The sequence below is a fragment of the Callospermophilus lateralis genome, chromosome 11 (genome assembly GCF_048772815.1).
Source record: "Callospermophilus lateralis isolate mCalLat2 chromosome 11, mCalLat2.hap1, whole genome shotgun sequence".
NCBI classification, from domain to species: Eukaryota; Metazoa; Chordata; class Mammalia; order Rodentia; family Sciuridae; genus Callospermophilus; species Callospermophilus lateralis.
In genome coordinates, this window is record NC_135315.1 from 16,499,197 (window position 1) to 16,515,178 (window position 15,982).

The 15,982-nt window shown below is 41.1% G+C and overlaps 2 protein-coding genes and 1 non-coding gene across 6 annotated transcripts in view; 2 read left to right on the plus strand and 1 right to left on the minus strand.

The window, feature by feature from the left end:
- Window positions 1-14,878, minus strand: part of Myl4 (myosin light chain 4) — a 28,855-nt gene extending 13,977 nt beyond the window's left edge. Inside the window, exon 1 of the mRNA XM_076870231.1 lies at window positions 14,790-14,878. The gene's annotated coding sequence lies outside the window, so the exon portion shown is untranslated. The remainder of the gene's footprint in view (window positions 1-14,789) is intronic.
- Window positions 2,942-3,013, plus strand: Trnat-agu (transfer RNA threonine (anticodon AGU)). The gene has a single exon. It is a non-coding gene; the product is annotated as a tRNA-Thr (tRNA).
- A 298-nt stretch (window positions 14,879-15,176) lies between the features above and the next one.
- Cdc27 (cell division cycle 27) overlaps window positions 15,177-15,982 on the plus strand; it is a 60,908-nt gene continuing 60,102 nt past the window's right edge. For all 4 annotated transcript variants that reach the window (XM_076869294.1, XM_076869295.1, XM_076869296.1 and 1 more), the window contains exon 1: window positions 15,177-15,315. In XM_076869294.1, the coding sequence (XP_076725409.1) occupies window positions 15,289-15,315 (27 nt within the window). In that variant the 5' untranslated portion in view covers window positions 15,177-15,288. The remainder of the gene's footprint in view (window positions 15,316-15,982) is intronic.

The window sequence follows — 15,982 nt, forward strand, 5'->3', positions numbered from 1 at the left end:
CAGGCATTTAAAGCCATACGCGAACAGGCTGCTCAGATTTCCCTGAAGGAACTCCAGGAGAGGGGTCCACATGAAGGAGAGACAAAGTAAGGTGACAGTGGCCAAAAGGATTGTAAAGTGTGGATTTAGGATTGAGGGAAGGGTAGAAAGGAAAGGGAGAGGGGTCTGGGAGGCAGCTAGGAACCTAGGGTGTGAAATATTTGTGGCCCAGAAAGCATGTGGCATGTCCCTAGGGCCAGGCAGCCTGCCTTGTCAGTGGACACTCAAAGGAGGAGCCTGTCTGCCTGAAACCTCGAACCACAGGCGCCACAACGGGGAAGGAGAGGCTCTTCAAATCCGTTTCTGATTCTATTTTAGCAACCCCAGGAGGAAAAAAAAAAAAAGGGCCTGGCATTTCAGAAGCAACTAGGAAACAGTGGTTTCAAGGCAAGAGCTGTACATCTAGAGCATACACCAGACAGACACTAGCCTTGTTTTTATTGAAACTCTTTAGAGTCCAGTAACTGGAGTCAGAGGTTTTACCCTCCTGTGCTCCTCATCTATTTCCTGGTTGCTGACTTTGACCTTCAAGTCTCATCCATCTAGAGTCTCCTTCACAGTGTCTACAACCGAGACTTACCCCAGTGCATGTTGGCCAATCAGAGAAAGGAAAGAAGGAGATGCAGAAGTGTGAAGAGACAAGTATAGCAGTGCACACTGGCAGCCTGACAGCCACCTCTGGGAAGCATCTAGTGGTGCCTGGGCCAGTCGCTCCGGCCCAACTGCTGCCCTGGAAGGACTTCAAATCCAGTGGGCTGAAAATGCAGGATAGAATTTCACACCAACAAGTTTATATCAGATGTCAAATTTGGAGACCAACGCACAGAGCACTGACATCAGTCCTTGTGTGGGCTGGGCTCGCGGATGCTCACCCCTCCTCCCTTCACTTCTAGCCACACAGGGCCTGTCCTGCCCTGAGAGCCATCTGTCAGTCTCCTGCCCAGGATCAAATGCTGCTGACAGCAGGCCTGGCTGCTAATGCCTTGCCCTTGTCATTTTCTCTGTCTTCTCCTCAGTTCTCTTAAGCCTGCACATTGCCAGACAATGCCTTGATCAACTCTCCATTAATGCACAGGACATTAATGCACAGGACACTGGATAATTTGGGTTTTCCTGCAAGGCAGAGGTTAAGAGGGCCCACTCAGAAGCCAGATTGCCTGGATCGAAGTCCTGACTCAGTAACACAGGCAAGCTAGTTAACTTCTTCAAGCCTGTATTCTCATCTGTGAAATGAGACTGCTAATATAACTTCATAGAGTGGTCCCGAGGATTAAACAAGTGATTAACATGCCTGCCACTCCCTCTCCCAAGATCAAACAGAAAAATTACAAAGAGAAAATGCCAAGAAATTAGGAAAATAGTGAAGAACCTCTTGGGTAAAAGGGAGGGCCTCTAAACCAAGGTGTATGTGATAGAGGAGTAGCTTCAGTTTGGGGTAGGAAGTGGCCAGGAGTAGCTTTGCAAAGATTAAAAAAAAAAAAAGGAATTCTTGGGACTCTGGTCCTTCTTTTCCTCTACTACCATCTTGGAACAAACAGTGCCACCTGCTTACCAGCTATGACTCAAAACTGTGGTTCAGGTGTCAATAAGGTAATAATATCAAGGCATGAAAATGCACTGCGCTTGCAAGGAGTTGATAGAAACAGGTAGGAGGGAGACAGCCAAACCTTGGACAGATATTTCCCCTCCTCAGCCCCTCTAAACTTCCAGGGCAGGAGAATTCAAGAAGGTCTTCCTCCTCAGGCTACTTCTCCCTGGGGAGGGTGGAGGTGAATTCCTAACACAAAGAGCTATTTTGTAGGGTTGGATCTGATTATTTAGGAGTCTCTGTGCCTAGGGTTCTCAGTTTTAGGGTTCAATTACCATCCTTACCCCCTTACCAGGACCCCCTGAGCTCAATGACACAGGTACACACTATTGGCCAAAGCAGCCTATATGCCCAAGGACAGCACAACAAGACAGGTGAGAAGCACAACTAACTCAAAGATACAACTTCCTTAATTACAGACTGTATCTTACTAGCTATCTAGTAAATATAGGAAAACAAGGAAAATATCATAAGAGTTAGTGACTTTAATTGGACAGATGCATTTTGAAACTGATATGCTTTTGCTTCAAAGTCAAGTCAATTTTTCTAAAATAAACGAAGCTGGTTTGTCAATTTGTATGTAAATATGAAAGGAAAATAATTATTTTGGTACTTGATTCAGTTACTGGAAAACTTTTAAGTATGCTTGAGAAAACTTAGGTATGTGAATCTAGTTTTTCAACCGTGAATTTTATGAAATCTAACTACAGATTAAGTACTTCTGATGAAAATTTAGAATCCAAATTGAGATATTAGTATAAGTGCTTGCTGGATTTTGAAGATTAAGTACAACAAGAAATTTAATCAATTTCATTAGTAATTTTTATATTGATTACATGTTAAAATGATGACATTTTGGGTACATTGGATGCTGGGTGAGGCAGCACACATCTGTAATTCCAGCTACTCAAAAGGCTGAAGCAGGGCTGGGGCTGGGGCTCAGAAGTAGAGTGCTCGCCTAACATGTGTGAAGCACTGGCTTTGATCCTCAGCCCCACATAAAAATAAAATAAAGGTATTGTGTCCACATACAACTAAAAAATAAATATTAAAAAAAAAGGCTGAAGCAGGAGGAAGTTCAAGGCCAGGCTCAGCAACTTAGTGAGACCCTGTCTCAAAATAAAAATAAAAAGGGCTGGAGATGTGGGGCTCACTGGTTTAGTACTCCTTGGTTCAATCCCCTATACCAAACAAATAAATAAATACATATTAAAAATATCTGATGATTGTCCATGGTGGGCGTGATTTGGATGGATGGCTCAGTGAGATAAAAGGGAATAAAGTTCTTATATAAGAGAGGTCTTAAATAGGGCTGGGGGTATAGCTCAGTGGTAGAGCACTTGCCTAGTATGTACCAGGCCCTGGGTTCAATTCCCAGTACTGCCAAAAAAAAAAAAAAAACCTTACATGGAAAGGCCATAAGTCAGGAGAATGATTAACTCAATCCTCTGTGTATAAGATTCCTTCCCACCAAGGAAGAAAAGAAGCAAAGGATAACCTAGAGGCTCAGTCAGTCTTTAGACCCCAAAATTCAAAGGAGAGGGCAAAAAAGAAGGGCAAAAATGTCTCAAATTAAATTTCAAGGACCATGGTATCACTGACTGCCAGAGCTCTTTTTTTTTTATAACATTTGACCGCTTTTTTTAATAATATTTATTTTTTAGTTACAGATGGACACAATATCTTTATTTTTATGTGGTACTGAGGACAGAACCCAGTGCCTCACACATAGTAGGCAAGCGCTCTACCCCTGAGCCACAACACCAGCCCAGTCAGAGCACTTTAAATCATCCCTTCAAAGTTCATTTCCTTGGCTGCCTGGGCAGAGGTGGAGAAAGTGCCCTAGGTTTGGCCTACTCACTCAACATTCCCTTTAAATGTCTGAAGCACATTTCTGTGCTGCAATCAAGGGCGTGCTGCCTAAAGATGTATTTGTGAACTGAATCCTATAGAGGACACTAGAAGGCCCAACAATAGGAGGGTGAGAGTCAGCCTTAGGACACAAAGCAGAGAGCAGAAGACAAGACAGCTGATGTTTGGTGAAGTGATTTATTGTTGCAAAGCAGCAGAGAGCAAGTCAGATCATCGCCAGTCAACTGCATACTCCCAGACGTGCTGCCAGCCACAGGGGATTATAGAAGCCCAGAGGGGGTGACTTGCTTAAGGACACACTGCGTGGATCATTGCACAGCAGACCTGAGAACAGAACCCAGGACACCATACTAAGTCAACACGGGAAGCTGGCAGAGTGAAGAAGGGTTCACTCAGGATGAAGGCTGGCCCCTTGGGGGCAAGGATCCTAGGAAGCATCAATAAAAGTGATGGCCCTGGTATTCACAGCACAGGTGGCTCTCCATAAGGAAAAAAAGATACAAACCTTTAGAAGGCACTTTTTCTAGCATTTTGTGGAGGTGCTTTTTTTTTTTTTTAGTTTTAGATGGACACAATACCTTTATTTTTATGTAGTACTGAGGATTGAACCCAGTGGCTCACATGTGCTAGGTGAGTGCTCTACCACTGAGCCACAATCCTAGCTGGGATGTGCTTTTAATGCCAAAGGGAATTCTCTTTCATGGCTTCCCTCTCTATCAACTTCCTCTTTGGCTTCCTGAATTCTGACTTCCTCCCCAGCACACCCAAGTGACTTCCCCATGGCCAGAGTTAGTGATCTTGTGTTGGGGCTTCTCTGCCACTGATCTCCTCCTTCTTTATCTCTTTTACCCACATTACTCTCATTCATTTGCTCAACGAACACTGAGCCCCTATAGGGTGCTGAGTACTTTGCTAAGATGAATAAGAGTCATCCTGGCCCCAAGAAGCTCACCATCTTGTGTGGAGGATGTAGACGTATAAGTACACAGTTTTAATAATGATGATGAATACACTTTCAAAGATTTTACAAGTTATTACATAAAAAATAATGCATTTAGTTCTGCCCAAAAAATCTATATCTCCAAGTCCCAAATTCATTTTCAAATTTTTAAACTTCACATTTTCAATTTTTTGGACATTTCTCACTGAAGCACTCCAAATTCAGTTCTGTTGGTCCTCTGTATCCATGAGATCTTCATCCATGGATTCAAACAAGTGCAGATTGAAAACATTCAGGGGGAAAAACTGCATCTGTACTGAACAACTAACTCCACTACAGACTTTTCTTCCTGTCATTATTCCCTAAACAATTCAGTATGAAAACTATTTACATATTTCCACTATACTAGGTATTAATAGTAATCTATAGATGATTTTAAAGTATAAGGGAGGGTATATAAATACTATACCATTTCATATAAAGAACTTGAGCTCCACAGATTTTGGTATCTACCCAGCACCCTGGAACCAACCGTATGGATACTGAGGGACGACTTTATATTTTAAACCCCTCTTTCTCAAATTATATATTTGTGGCAAAACAACAAAGCCTATTCAAGGCAACTATGGTGTACACTCAAGATTGGAATATAATCAAGTCTGTTTATTGTTCTACAATGAGTCTGACTAGAACCTAGTTAGAAAAGGAAGAAACAAAGAACCTATCATTTGGTGGGCATCCTCTCTAGATGATGTAGTTATTTTCATCTAGAAATCAAGCATATATGTCCTTCTAAGGAGAAAGAGACAATAGCCGGCACAATCACTCACTTTACTCCTTTGCTTTTAAGTCTGTGTATAGCAAGCTGCACCTCTGGTTAGATTCTAAATGCCTTTAGGACAAATAACTGGATAAAAATGTTTCTCACTTTAAATTAATAATTCAGAACTATTTTAATGTTCTATCTTTTTTTTTTTTTTTCAGATTCAAGGATAAGGGAAACAGGACTGTCTGGACTCTCTAGCAGCCACATTCACAGACCCTCAAAGCTCAGTCTCTTCTCCAATTCACATAATCCTCAGCTGTTAGCATAATCTTTCTCAAATTCCCTTCTCATGAGGTCACTCTCCAGCTCAATCACTACCAGCCGCTCCCTAGGTCTATTTTATCAAGTCTAAAGTCACCAGCCTGGAACTCAAAGCTTTTTATCAACTGTCCCCAACACCACCATTTCAACCAAGCCTGTACAGCCTCTACTTCAGTCACGTGTATTTACTTCCTTTCAGTATCCTGCCATTCTTGTTTATTTCTCTCCCTGCATCTTCCAGCATGTATTAACCTTCTAGCTTTGGGCCAGTTAGAACATCTCAGAACTCACCTGAACCAAGATGCATTTTATTTTTTTGTTTTCTTTTGGGGTGTGTGTGTGGTACTGGGGATTGAACCTAGGACTTAAGGTACACACACTCCCAACCTCAAGATACATTTTCTAAGTGAAGTTTATTAATCCTCAAGAAAAAAGTCACAAAATCACCACAAATAAAGTCATTACAGAGTCTTTATTCCTGGGGCTGGAGTTGTGGCTCAGTGGTAGAGCACTTGTCTAGCATGTGTGAGGCACTGGATTTGATTCTCAGCACTGCATATAAATAAATAAAATAAAAATCCATCAACAACTAAAAAAATATTTGAAAAAAAAATCTTTATTCCTGCTTTTTGTGAGTACCACCATTCATGATCTCAGTCCCCTGACTTCCCTCATTCTGCTCTCCATTCCTTTTGGTGCTTTCTTGAGATTTTTTTCTTCTCATACAGGCCATGTCTCTTGCAAGTCTATGTTTGGATTCATTTTCCTTGCATAATCTAAGGAATCACAAATCATGCCAAAGCCATCTGTCTTGCCACCACCAAATGAGTTCTGATTCCAAATACAAAGATGATATCCACTGTAGTTATGGACATTCTGGCAAGTTTTTCCCCAATTTCTGTTTTAGATGCTGTTGCCTTCCCAGGGTGAAGGACATTGATGACCATTTGTGTTTCAGATAACTTTTTCATTGCTATGACCAAAAGATTTTGGTCTATAAGAATAACTATAAAGGACTGGAGCTGTGGCTCAGTGGTAGAGCGCTTGCCTAGCATGTGTGAGGCACTCAGTTTGATTTTTACACCACATATAAATAAATAAAATAAATTGACAACTAAATTTTTTTTAAAAAAGAATAACTATAATATTAACTTTAGAGGAGGATTAGTTATCTGGTGCTCACGATTTCAGAGGTCTTAGTCCACAGATGGCCAACTCCATTCATCAAGGCCTGAGGAAGGCAGAACATCATGATGGAACTGTATGACAAAGGATAGCAACTTGGGACATGGCACCAGGAATAAGAGAAGGAGAGACTCGCCCCACCAAAGACAAAATATATACCCTAAAGGCACACCCCACAACGACCCACCTACTCCAGCTATATCCTACCTGCCTAGAGTTACCACACAGTCAGTCCCTATCAGAGGATCAATGCACTGATTAGGTTAAAGCTTCCATAAACCAATCATTTCACCTCTAAATTTTCTTGCATTGTCTGTCACATGAGCTTTTTGGGAACCCCTAATATCTTGTTTTTCCAAAGTAATTGGCTATGAACTTCCTGGTCCAGATGGTTGTTGTTCATGATAGCACCAAACCCTCAGGCAGCCAGGGAGGAAAAGATACCTTACTTTAAATTGATTAAGGTTTTATTTGCCAGACAGCCTGCTCCCTGGGTTCAGAAAGAAGGAGTCAATAAAGCATCAAGTAAGAGATGAAATTAAGTGGTCAATTCATTCAATCACCAGATATTCTAAAAGTATTTATAACATTTTAATAGATATATAGTATTTTCACGGGTTGTTGTTGCACCTCAAACTGCAAGTTACAGCTACAATGGAGAATAAGTGCTCAGGTAAAAAGGAAGAGGCATTGAATTAGTATGTGCATATACAAGGAAAAAATGAATTATAGGTTTGGTATTATAACCTATCTGTAATGGGGACATAAGGACCCTGTTGTGTAAAGAAATACAATTCAAATTACCATCCATACTATGAAAGAAAGAAAGATAGATAGATAGATGGGTAAAACTAAAAATCTAGATTAGTTAGGGAATATTCTGAGGACATGATATTGAGGCTGAGCTTGAAGGATGAATAGAATTTATCTGGTAAAAAATATGGAGAGAGGCTGGAATGGTGGCTCAGCAGTAGAGCACTTGCCTAGCACATGCGGGGCCCTGGGTTTGATCCTCAGCACCAAATTTTAAAAAATAAATAAATAAAGATATTGTGTCCGACTACAACTAAAAAATAAATATTAAAAGAATATGGGGAAAGTATTTCAGGAAGATAACCAATTTATTAAGGTTTCCACTTTTTTTTTTAAGTTGTCAGGGTACCTTTATTTTATTTATATGTGATGCTGAGAATCAAACCCAGTGCCCCACACATGTTAGGCAAGCACTCTACCACTGAGCTACAACCCCAGCCCAAGGTTTCCACTTTAATTCCACTTAGTTGATATTTTAAAATCATCTTCTATATATTTGATACTTTTTAAAGAACAATAAAGGAAATATGTGATTTGGTGCTTCCCATGTGGGATAAGACATAAATAGAATAATCAAAGTATTAATGTGGTCAAGTTGTTATAATGAAATACCATAGATGAGATGGCTTGAACAAGAGAAACTTATTTTCTCACAGTATCCATGATCAAGGTGCCAGTAAATTAGTTTCTGGTGAGAGCTTTCTTCTTGCTTTGTAGATGGTGGCCTCCTTGCCATATCCTCATGTGACCTTTCCTTGATGCACATGCACAGAGAGAGATTAAGCTGCCTGGTGCCTCTTTTCATAAGAACACTAATCCTATGAGATCAGAGCCTCACCTTTATAACCTCATTTAACATTAATTATTTCCACAAGATCCCATGTCTAAATATAGTCACACTAGGGGTAGGACTTCAACGTATCAATGCAGGGGACCACAAACATCCAGTCCATCTGAGTGTGGTGATGCACACCTATATCCCAGCAACTCAGGAAGCTGAGGCAGGAAGATAGAAAGTCAGAGGCCTGCCTTGGCAACTTAGACCTTCTCTTAAAGTAAAAAAATAAAATAAAAAGGATTGGGGATGTAGCTCAGTGGTAGAGCACTCATGGGGTCCATCCTTAGAACCACATATACACATTAAAAAGTCTAGTCTCCAACACCCATCAATAAATAATAATAATAATAATAATAATAATAATATAAACAAAATTAGTTTGCAACAGTCCTCTGTATCTGCTGTTTTACTTTCCAAGGTTTCAGTTACCCACAATCAACTGCGGTCTGAAAATATCAAATAGAAATTCCAAGAATAAATAATTCATAAGTTTTAAATTACATGATCTTCCGAGAAGCATGATGAAATCTGATACATCCTGCTCAGGACATTAATCATCCTTTTGTCCAGTGTATACATACTATATATGCTACCTACCCAAAAGACACTTAGTGGCCAACTTGGTTGCAGTACCATAGTTCCTGTGTTCAAGAGGACCTTCTTTTACTTAACGGTGGCCCCAAAACTCAAGAGGAGTGATACTGGCAATTCTGATAATCCAAATAAGAAGCCACAAAGTCCTTCCTATAACTGAAAAAGTTAAATTTCTTAATGTTCTAAGGAAAGAAATAAATTGTACACTGGGGTTGCTAAGATCTACATCAATAATAAGTATTCTGTCTGTGAAGTTGTGGAGAAGGAAAAAGAAATCCATACTAGCTTTCTTATACCTCAAACTGCAAGTTGCAACCACAATGGATAATAAGTGCTTAGATAAAAAGAAATAAGCATTAAATTAATATGTGTAGGTGGAGGAAAAAAGTGTTTTATAGGTTTGATACTATACACAGTTTTAAGCATCCACTGGGGTTTTTGGAGGCTATTCCCCATGAATAAGGGGGAATTACTATATTCTATTAATTCAAAGAAAGAATAATGAGTAATAAGTACCATGTGTGTATCAGGTGTGGCTTACAAAGCAGATAGGGCCTCTGCCCTGTGGAGCTTACAGGCAAATGAGAAGTGAACACAGTAAAGAGTGATGAGAGTCAAATGGCATGTCTGTAGCACTGGGCAATTGCAGGGGCAGTCAACCTTCCAGTGAGTCAGGAAAGGCTTAGAAGAAGTATATTTGGGACAGAAGCAGAGACAGCTAGATGAAAAGTAGAATTAAGAGTGTCTTCGGCAGAGAGATAAAGAAAGATGAAATTATGGTATTTGCCTGTAAATAGACAGAACTGGAGAACATTGTTTTAAGTGAAATAAGCCAGATTCAGAAAATCAAGTTCTAATATTTCCTTTCATATGTGGAATCTAGAGCAAAAAGATGGGGGAAAAAGATGGAAGGGGGTGGGCTGGGGCTGGACTGGGGCTCAGTGGTAGAGCGCTCACCTTGCATGCGTGAGGCTCTGGGTTCGATCTTCAGCACCATATAAAAATAAAATAATAAAATAAAGATATAGTGCCAACCTATAACTAAAAAATGAATATTAAAAAAATATGGAAGGGGTATCAAATATCATAAAGATACAGGGAAGATCAATGAAATAGAAGGAAGAGGGAGGGAGGAGGGACGGAAAAGGGGAGAAAATGTGGAATAAATTTGATAAAATTATACTACACACATGTGTAAATAAACCACAGTGAATTCCACTATAAATAAATATATAAAATAAAAATATTCAAATAGATGAGTGAAAGGAATATCAGTAGAGTAGATAAAGGGTAATAGGGAGAGGGAGCAGGACTGAGAAAGGTATGGCACCAAGGACTGAAATGGAAGAAATTAAATTCCATGCATGTATTCTTAATAAGAAGTATTCTGGAAGAGAGAACAGTATGTGCAAAGCCTCTAAGGCAAGAGTGGGTCAAGAAGTCCCCCGCAGCACCAGGCAGGGTGGCACATGCTAGTAATACCAATGACTCAGGAGGCTGAGGCAAGAGGATCACAAGTTCTAGGCCAGCCTTAGCAACTAAGCCATGCCCTAAGCAATTTAGTGAGACTCTGTCTCAAATAAAAAATAAAAAAGGTTGGGGGGCGGGGGATTGGGGTTGTGGCTCAGTAGTAGCGTGCTCGCCTAGCATGCAGGAGGCACTGAGTTTGATCCTCAGCAACACATAAAAATAAAGTCAATAAAGTCCATCAACAACTAAAAAAAAAAAAATTTAAAAAAAAAAGGCTGGGGGATGTAGCTCAGTGGTAAAACCCCTGGGTTTAATCACCAGTACACACACACACACACACAAAGAAGTTTGGGGGAGGGGAGGTAAAGAAAGAAACATATACGTATATATTGGTAGATCTTTGTGACTAGATGTTGAGGTTATAGAGAATCAATATGCCACCCAAAGATACGCTACTTTGGTGCATTAATTATTCATAGTTAAACACACTTGAAAAAGAGCAGATGTAAGAAGGACACTCTGACCTTCCTTTTTATTGTCCTTGTTTCCCCGCCCCTCCCCCAGGGGTGGGGAGAACATATGTGACACTGGGGAACAACTCAGGGCCTCTCACATGCTAGGTAAGGGATCTACCACTGAGCTACACGTCCAGGGCCTGACCTTCCTTTTTATTCTTGAAAGTAGGAGGTAAAATTCCCACGTGAAAGGTGCTCTCCCTATAGGAGAAAAATATACACCAGAGGCAGATTTGAGGCTGAGAGAAGTCTGTACAAGCCTTGTTAATATTTATTTTCCAAACACTCTTCCACAATTAACTGACCTAGCACATTCATTTTTGTCTTGCCACATTTTCACAATTTACTCTTCTTTGTCCAACCTAGTATATAATGATGGACTCTGTTTCCTTGGGTCATCATTTTTCTTGTGACACGTCCCCTATACGTGTAAAAATTACTAAATAAAATTTGTATGCTTTTCTCCTGGTAAACTGCCTACGTCAGCTTAAGCTCAACCTGAAACCCTAAGCTGGTAGAGGAGAAACTCTACCTTCTCTCCAGAGTTAAAGAAAATGACTGGTTTCTGGCTTGGGCAATGGAAAAGTTAATGACGTCTCAAACTGGAATAGGAATTTCAAGCCTGGAGAATGAAGGGTCAATTGTGAACAAGCCCTGTGAGGCATCCAGATACAGATGTCCAGTCAGCAGTTAAGCATCTGGGTCTGGAGCTCTAAGAAGTGGTCCACCTAGAGAAAGGACTTTTTTGGAATGATTTGTAAATAGGAAACAGAGGCCACAAAACTTGCCTAGGAAGAATGTGTAGGGTGAGAAGACAATGTAGAACAGTCCCTTGAAGCACTCTAATGTAGGGGAACTGGCAGAGGAGCTGCAAAGGAGACACTAAGGAACGGGGCAGAGGAGCAAAAACCAGAATACTGTGTCATCAAATCCAAAAAAAGAGGATGAAGTGACCCAGAGGAAGGGTAGAGGAAGCCTCAATGTCAGGTAAGGAGGATATCAGGCCACATACACTAAGACAAAATGAGGGGTGCAAAGAGGACTGAAGGAATTCAGAAATGAGTATACTTACTTTAAACAATGTTTCAATGAGGCCTGTATCTTGCCAATGATACCAATTCTAGCTTTTTGAATAGCTTCCCAAATGCCTCCAAATCTGATTGAACATGAAATAGATCAAGAAGCAGGCCAAGGAAAAGAAATATTTGCCATTTGAGGGATAATGCTTATTGTAATTCATCTCTACTCACCAGCTTAACATAGTGGATAACGGATGACAGCAGGATGCCCAAGTGGTTACTAGATGGCATAGTTAAGTATGTCAAACAGGAACAGGCAGGAAGTAAAAATGCCCTAAAAGACTAAAAGATCTTGGGGCTGGTAGATCTCAGTGGTAGAGCACTCACCTAGCATGTATGCGGCCCTGGGTTTGATCCTCAGCACCACATAAAAATAAATAAGCAAAATAAAGGTTTTTGTCCATCTACAACTAAAAAAATAAAATAAAATAAAAAGACTAAAATATCTCAACAGTCAGAAAAAAAACATTCTTTTTTTTTTTTTTTTTTTTGAGGGGAGAACAGGTGGAAAGCTTTAGGCAAATTCTAAGCTTGTAAGTCAGAGCACCAACCATCACAGAGTTTTAAAATGCTGACTCTAAATACATACACATGTTCACAGAAGTATCATTTTAATGTATTCTCTTGATAAAGTTCTACATTTGGGTTTACAAAAAAAAATACAGCACAAAAACTGAGTCGGCAGCATGTTATATGAAAAAAAGAGCTCAGGTTGTAAAATAAACTAATTTGGCATAAGTAATATTGTGTTGCTACTAGAGAATGTAAACACAACTTTAGTTTACTTCAATAGAGATATCCAGATAACAAAATTTTGTTCTACTGCATTCTGAATTATCAGGATAAATCTGGAATATTGTGTTCAGTTAAAAGGGTCAAATTTTAAGAGTAATGTCCATTACCCATACCTTTTCTTTTCATTTCCACTAACAGATTCTCTCATCTCATATCTGGCATGATAGATCATTTCCAAAGATGTCCAACTATCTCTTCCATTGCATATGCCTCTTCTAGCATTGCTTTACAACTCTTTCCATTAAGAGGTAGAGTCTGTTTTTCCCTCCGGGTGAATCCAGGCTGACCCTGTGTCTTAATTTGACCAACAAGAAGCGATGGGTTTGACTTACAGAGGTAGAGCTTCAGGGGCCCCACAGATTCCATTTTCACCCATTTGGTTGCCAGCTACCAAGTCAAGAGGCTGTAGCTAGACTATGAATGATGAGAGGTCAATGTGAGGACAGAGGTTATTGGAGAATTGAGGGGCACACCCAACAGCTACCAACAGCTTGCATTAAGGCCCTAGCTAGACACATGAGTGAAGCTATCTTCTAGACCTAAGTCAAGCCAATAACAGTAATGTTCTGTATCTTTGTTCAATATGGTAGTCACTAGCCCTAAAGGTTATTGAGTCTTTGGAATGTGACTAGGGCATCTGAAGAACATTTTTAATTTCATTTGATTTTAACTAACTGAACTCTAAATAGCTAATTAACTATTTAACCTAATTTATTAGCTATTTAACCTAACTTATTCAGAATAATCCTGCTAAAAGAAGAGGGCACAGGGCAATCAAAAATCACCTTAGCACTTGCCCCGACAAGTGGGACAACAAATACACAATCAGTATTTTGAGACAGGTAGTAGAGAAGGATATAGATCTGTCAGTTGGTGTTTAAAAAAAAAAAAAAAAAAAAAACAACTTCCCTCCAACATCACCCAAAGCAAAAGAACAGCTCTAATTTAATTTCACATGTCCAGACAACACAATGTAGTCCCAGGTCTAGCCTAGAGAAGTCCTGGACAGATTTTTTTTTTTTTCTCCTGATACCAGGGATTGAACCCAGGGGTATTTAACCACTAAGCCATATTCCCAGCCCTTATTTATTTATTTAGAGGCAAGTATCTCACTAAGTTGTTTAGGGCTGCTAATTGCTGAGGGTGACTTTAAACTTGAGATCCTCTTGCCTCAGTCTCCCAAGCAGCTGGCAATACAAGCATAAGCCACCACTCCCAGCTCTGAACAGAAAATTAACCTTCAAAAACTGTCTTGTCTGCTGAAAGTCACAATTTTAATAGTTTCTAGTTCTTGCTTTTGAGGTGGGGGGAGTAAGGAAGCAGAAAGAAAATTTGAAAGTGCCTACAGTGGTACTAGACGCTGCCACATCTACTAATGGACTTAATTTCCTTGATCATTTTTTCAGATTATGCAAATAGAAGCTCAGAGAGGTGCCCAAGAATCTGTTAAGTAGTTGGCGCAAGAGACAAAATTCAATACCAGGCCACTGGACTTCTAATACTACACTCTCCAGTCCACCAAATGGCATCTTCTATCAAGAATAAAAATTTCAAACTGCCTTTTGAGATTTTTCCGTCATCTCGTCACCTCAGTAACTATTTTCAGTAAGTGCCTTAACTTTTTACCAGCTGACCTCGTCTCTCCTGCCTTCATTTACAATATCTTGTTTTTTCTTCTAATTATATCTATCCTTCAAACTCTAGTTTAAATCTTTTTCTTTTCTTTTTGTTAATCCCAATTAATTTACCCCTCCTCTGAATTCTTACACCGTTTATAATGGGCACCACATAATGTAGCACTCTTAGGCCGTAATCACCTTGAGGACTAGCCATCCTATATGTTTGGAGAGAGTCAAACCTCTAAAATTTACCCCGGAGCTGTAAATAGGTATTTCTGGAATGGATAATGATCTAAACTCAAAAGACAAATACTTTTTGGTTAATTCAAGTCAGGCCCAAATTCTGGTGTTTTACCCTTTGCTCTATCTACTCTGCACCAATTAATCCAGAAGGGGTAGCGAATCCAGACTCCAACTCTGCCACGTAACGATCCCCTCCCGATCGGTCAGGCCACTCCCAGCCTGCTAGTTGCCGATTGGACAGGGAAGCGTAGAGCGTGGACGATTGGGCGTGGCGTGCGTGGGTGAAGGCGTGGCTGAGAACAGGAAACTACGCGGTGGGTCAAACTCGGTAGTTTCCGGTGATCTTCGGAAATTTCCGGCAACGGTCGCCTTCTCGGCCGACTCACTTCGGGCATTTCCGGCCCATTTCGTGCATTTCCGTCTAACTTTCGCCAGCATCTCTACACTTCGGATATTTTCGTATCCCGCTCGGAGATACTCGGCAATCGCTCGGCCTCCCCCCATCCCCCGGTAACGGTCGCTGGTGAGTTTAAATGAGCCGGGGCTGGCCGGGCCGGAGCCGCTACGGGGGGGGCCTGAGGCACTGCAGAAAGTGGGCCTGAGCCTCAAGGATGACGGTCCTGCAGGAACCCGTCCAGGTAATGATAACCCTCTTCTCTGAGACTTGGCTCGCAGCCTCAGTCAGGAAACCGCGTATGGCCACTTCGCGGCCTGGTGCGGCCTAGGCCAGACTGCTTCTCCCGCCTCTCCCGCTGCGGGTCGTGCCGTTCTTCCTTCGTTCCGAGGCCTTGTTCGCGACCTAAGCCATGTTACCTCTAGCCCTACCTTACTTCTACCCCTAGTGTGAGCGGCGTTCGGCGGTAATGCCTGTTTTTCCGTCGGAGTCCACGTCCGCCAACCCCTCCTGCGAGTCCAGGGCCTGGCCTGGCGCGGGGTGGGGGGGTGAGATGAGGGGGCCGAAAACGCGCCCCAGGTGCTCTCTTGTCTAAAGGATGATTGAGAATCACATTTGAACGGCGCTGGTACGATTTTCGAAAAGGTGGGGCAAGTTTGCGGGGTTTTTCTTGTTTTTGTTTTTGTTATGTGTGAGAGGATAGGATCGGCATTTTTAATAGTAATTTCTATTTTGGTGCCAGACATTGTAACCCACGTTGTCTTTCTCGCTCAGTGGATTCCCCACTAGACAGTGTTGATCTGAGAAGAGAACTCAAAGGCCCGGGCACCCGAGGTGCAAGCACCTATAGAAGGGAAGAGAGTAGAAAGGACGAATCTGGGTTTTTCCATTACCTGTGATGAGGATCAGAA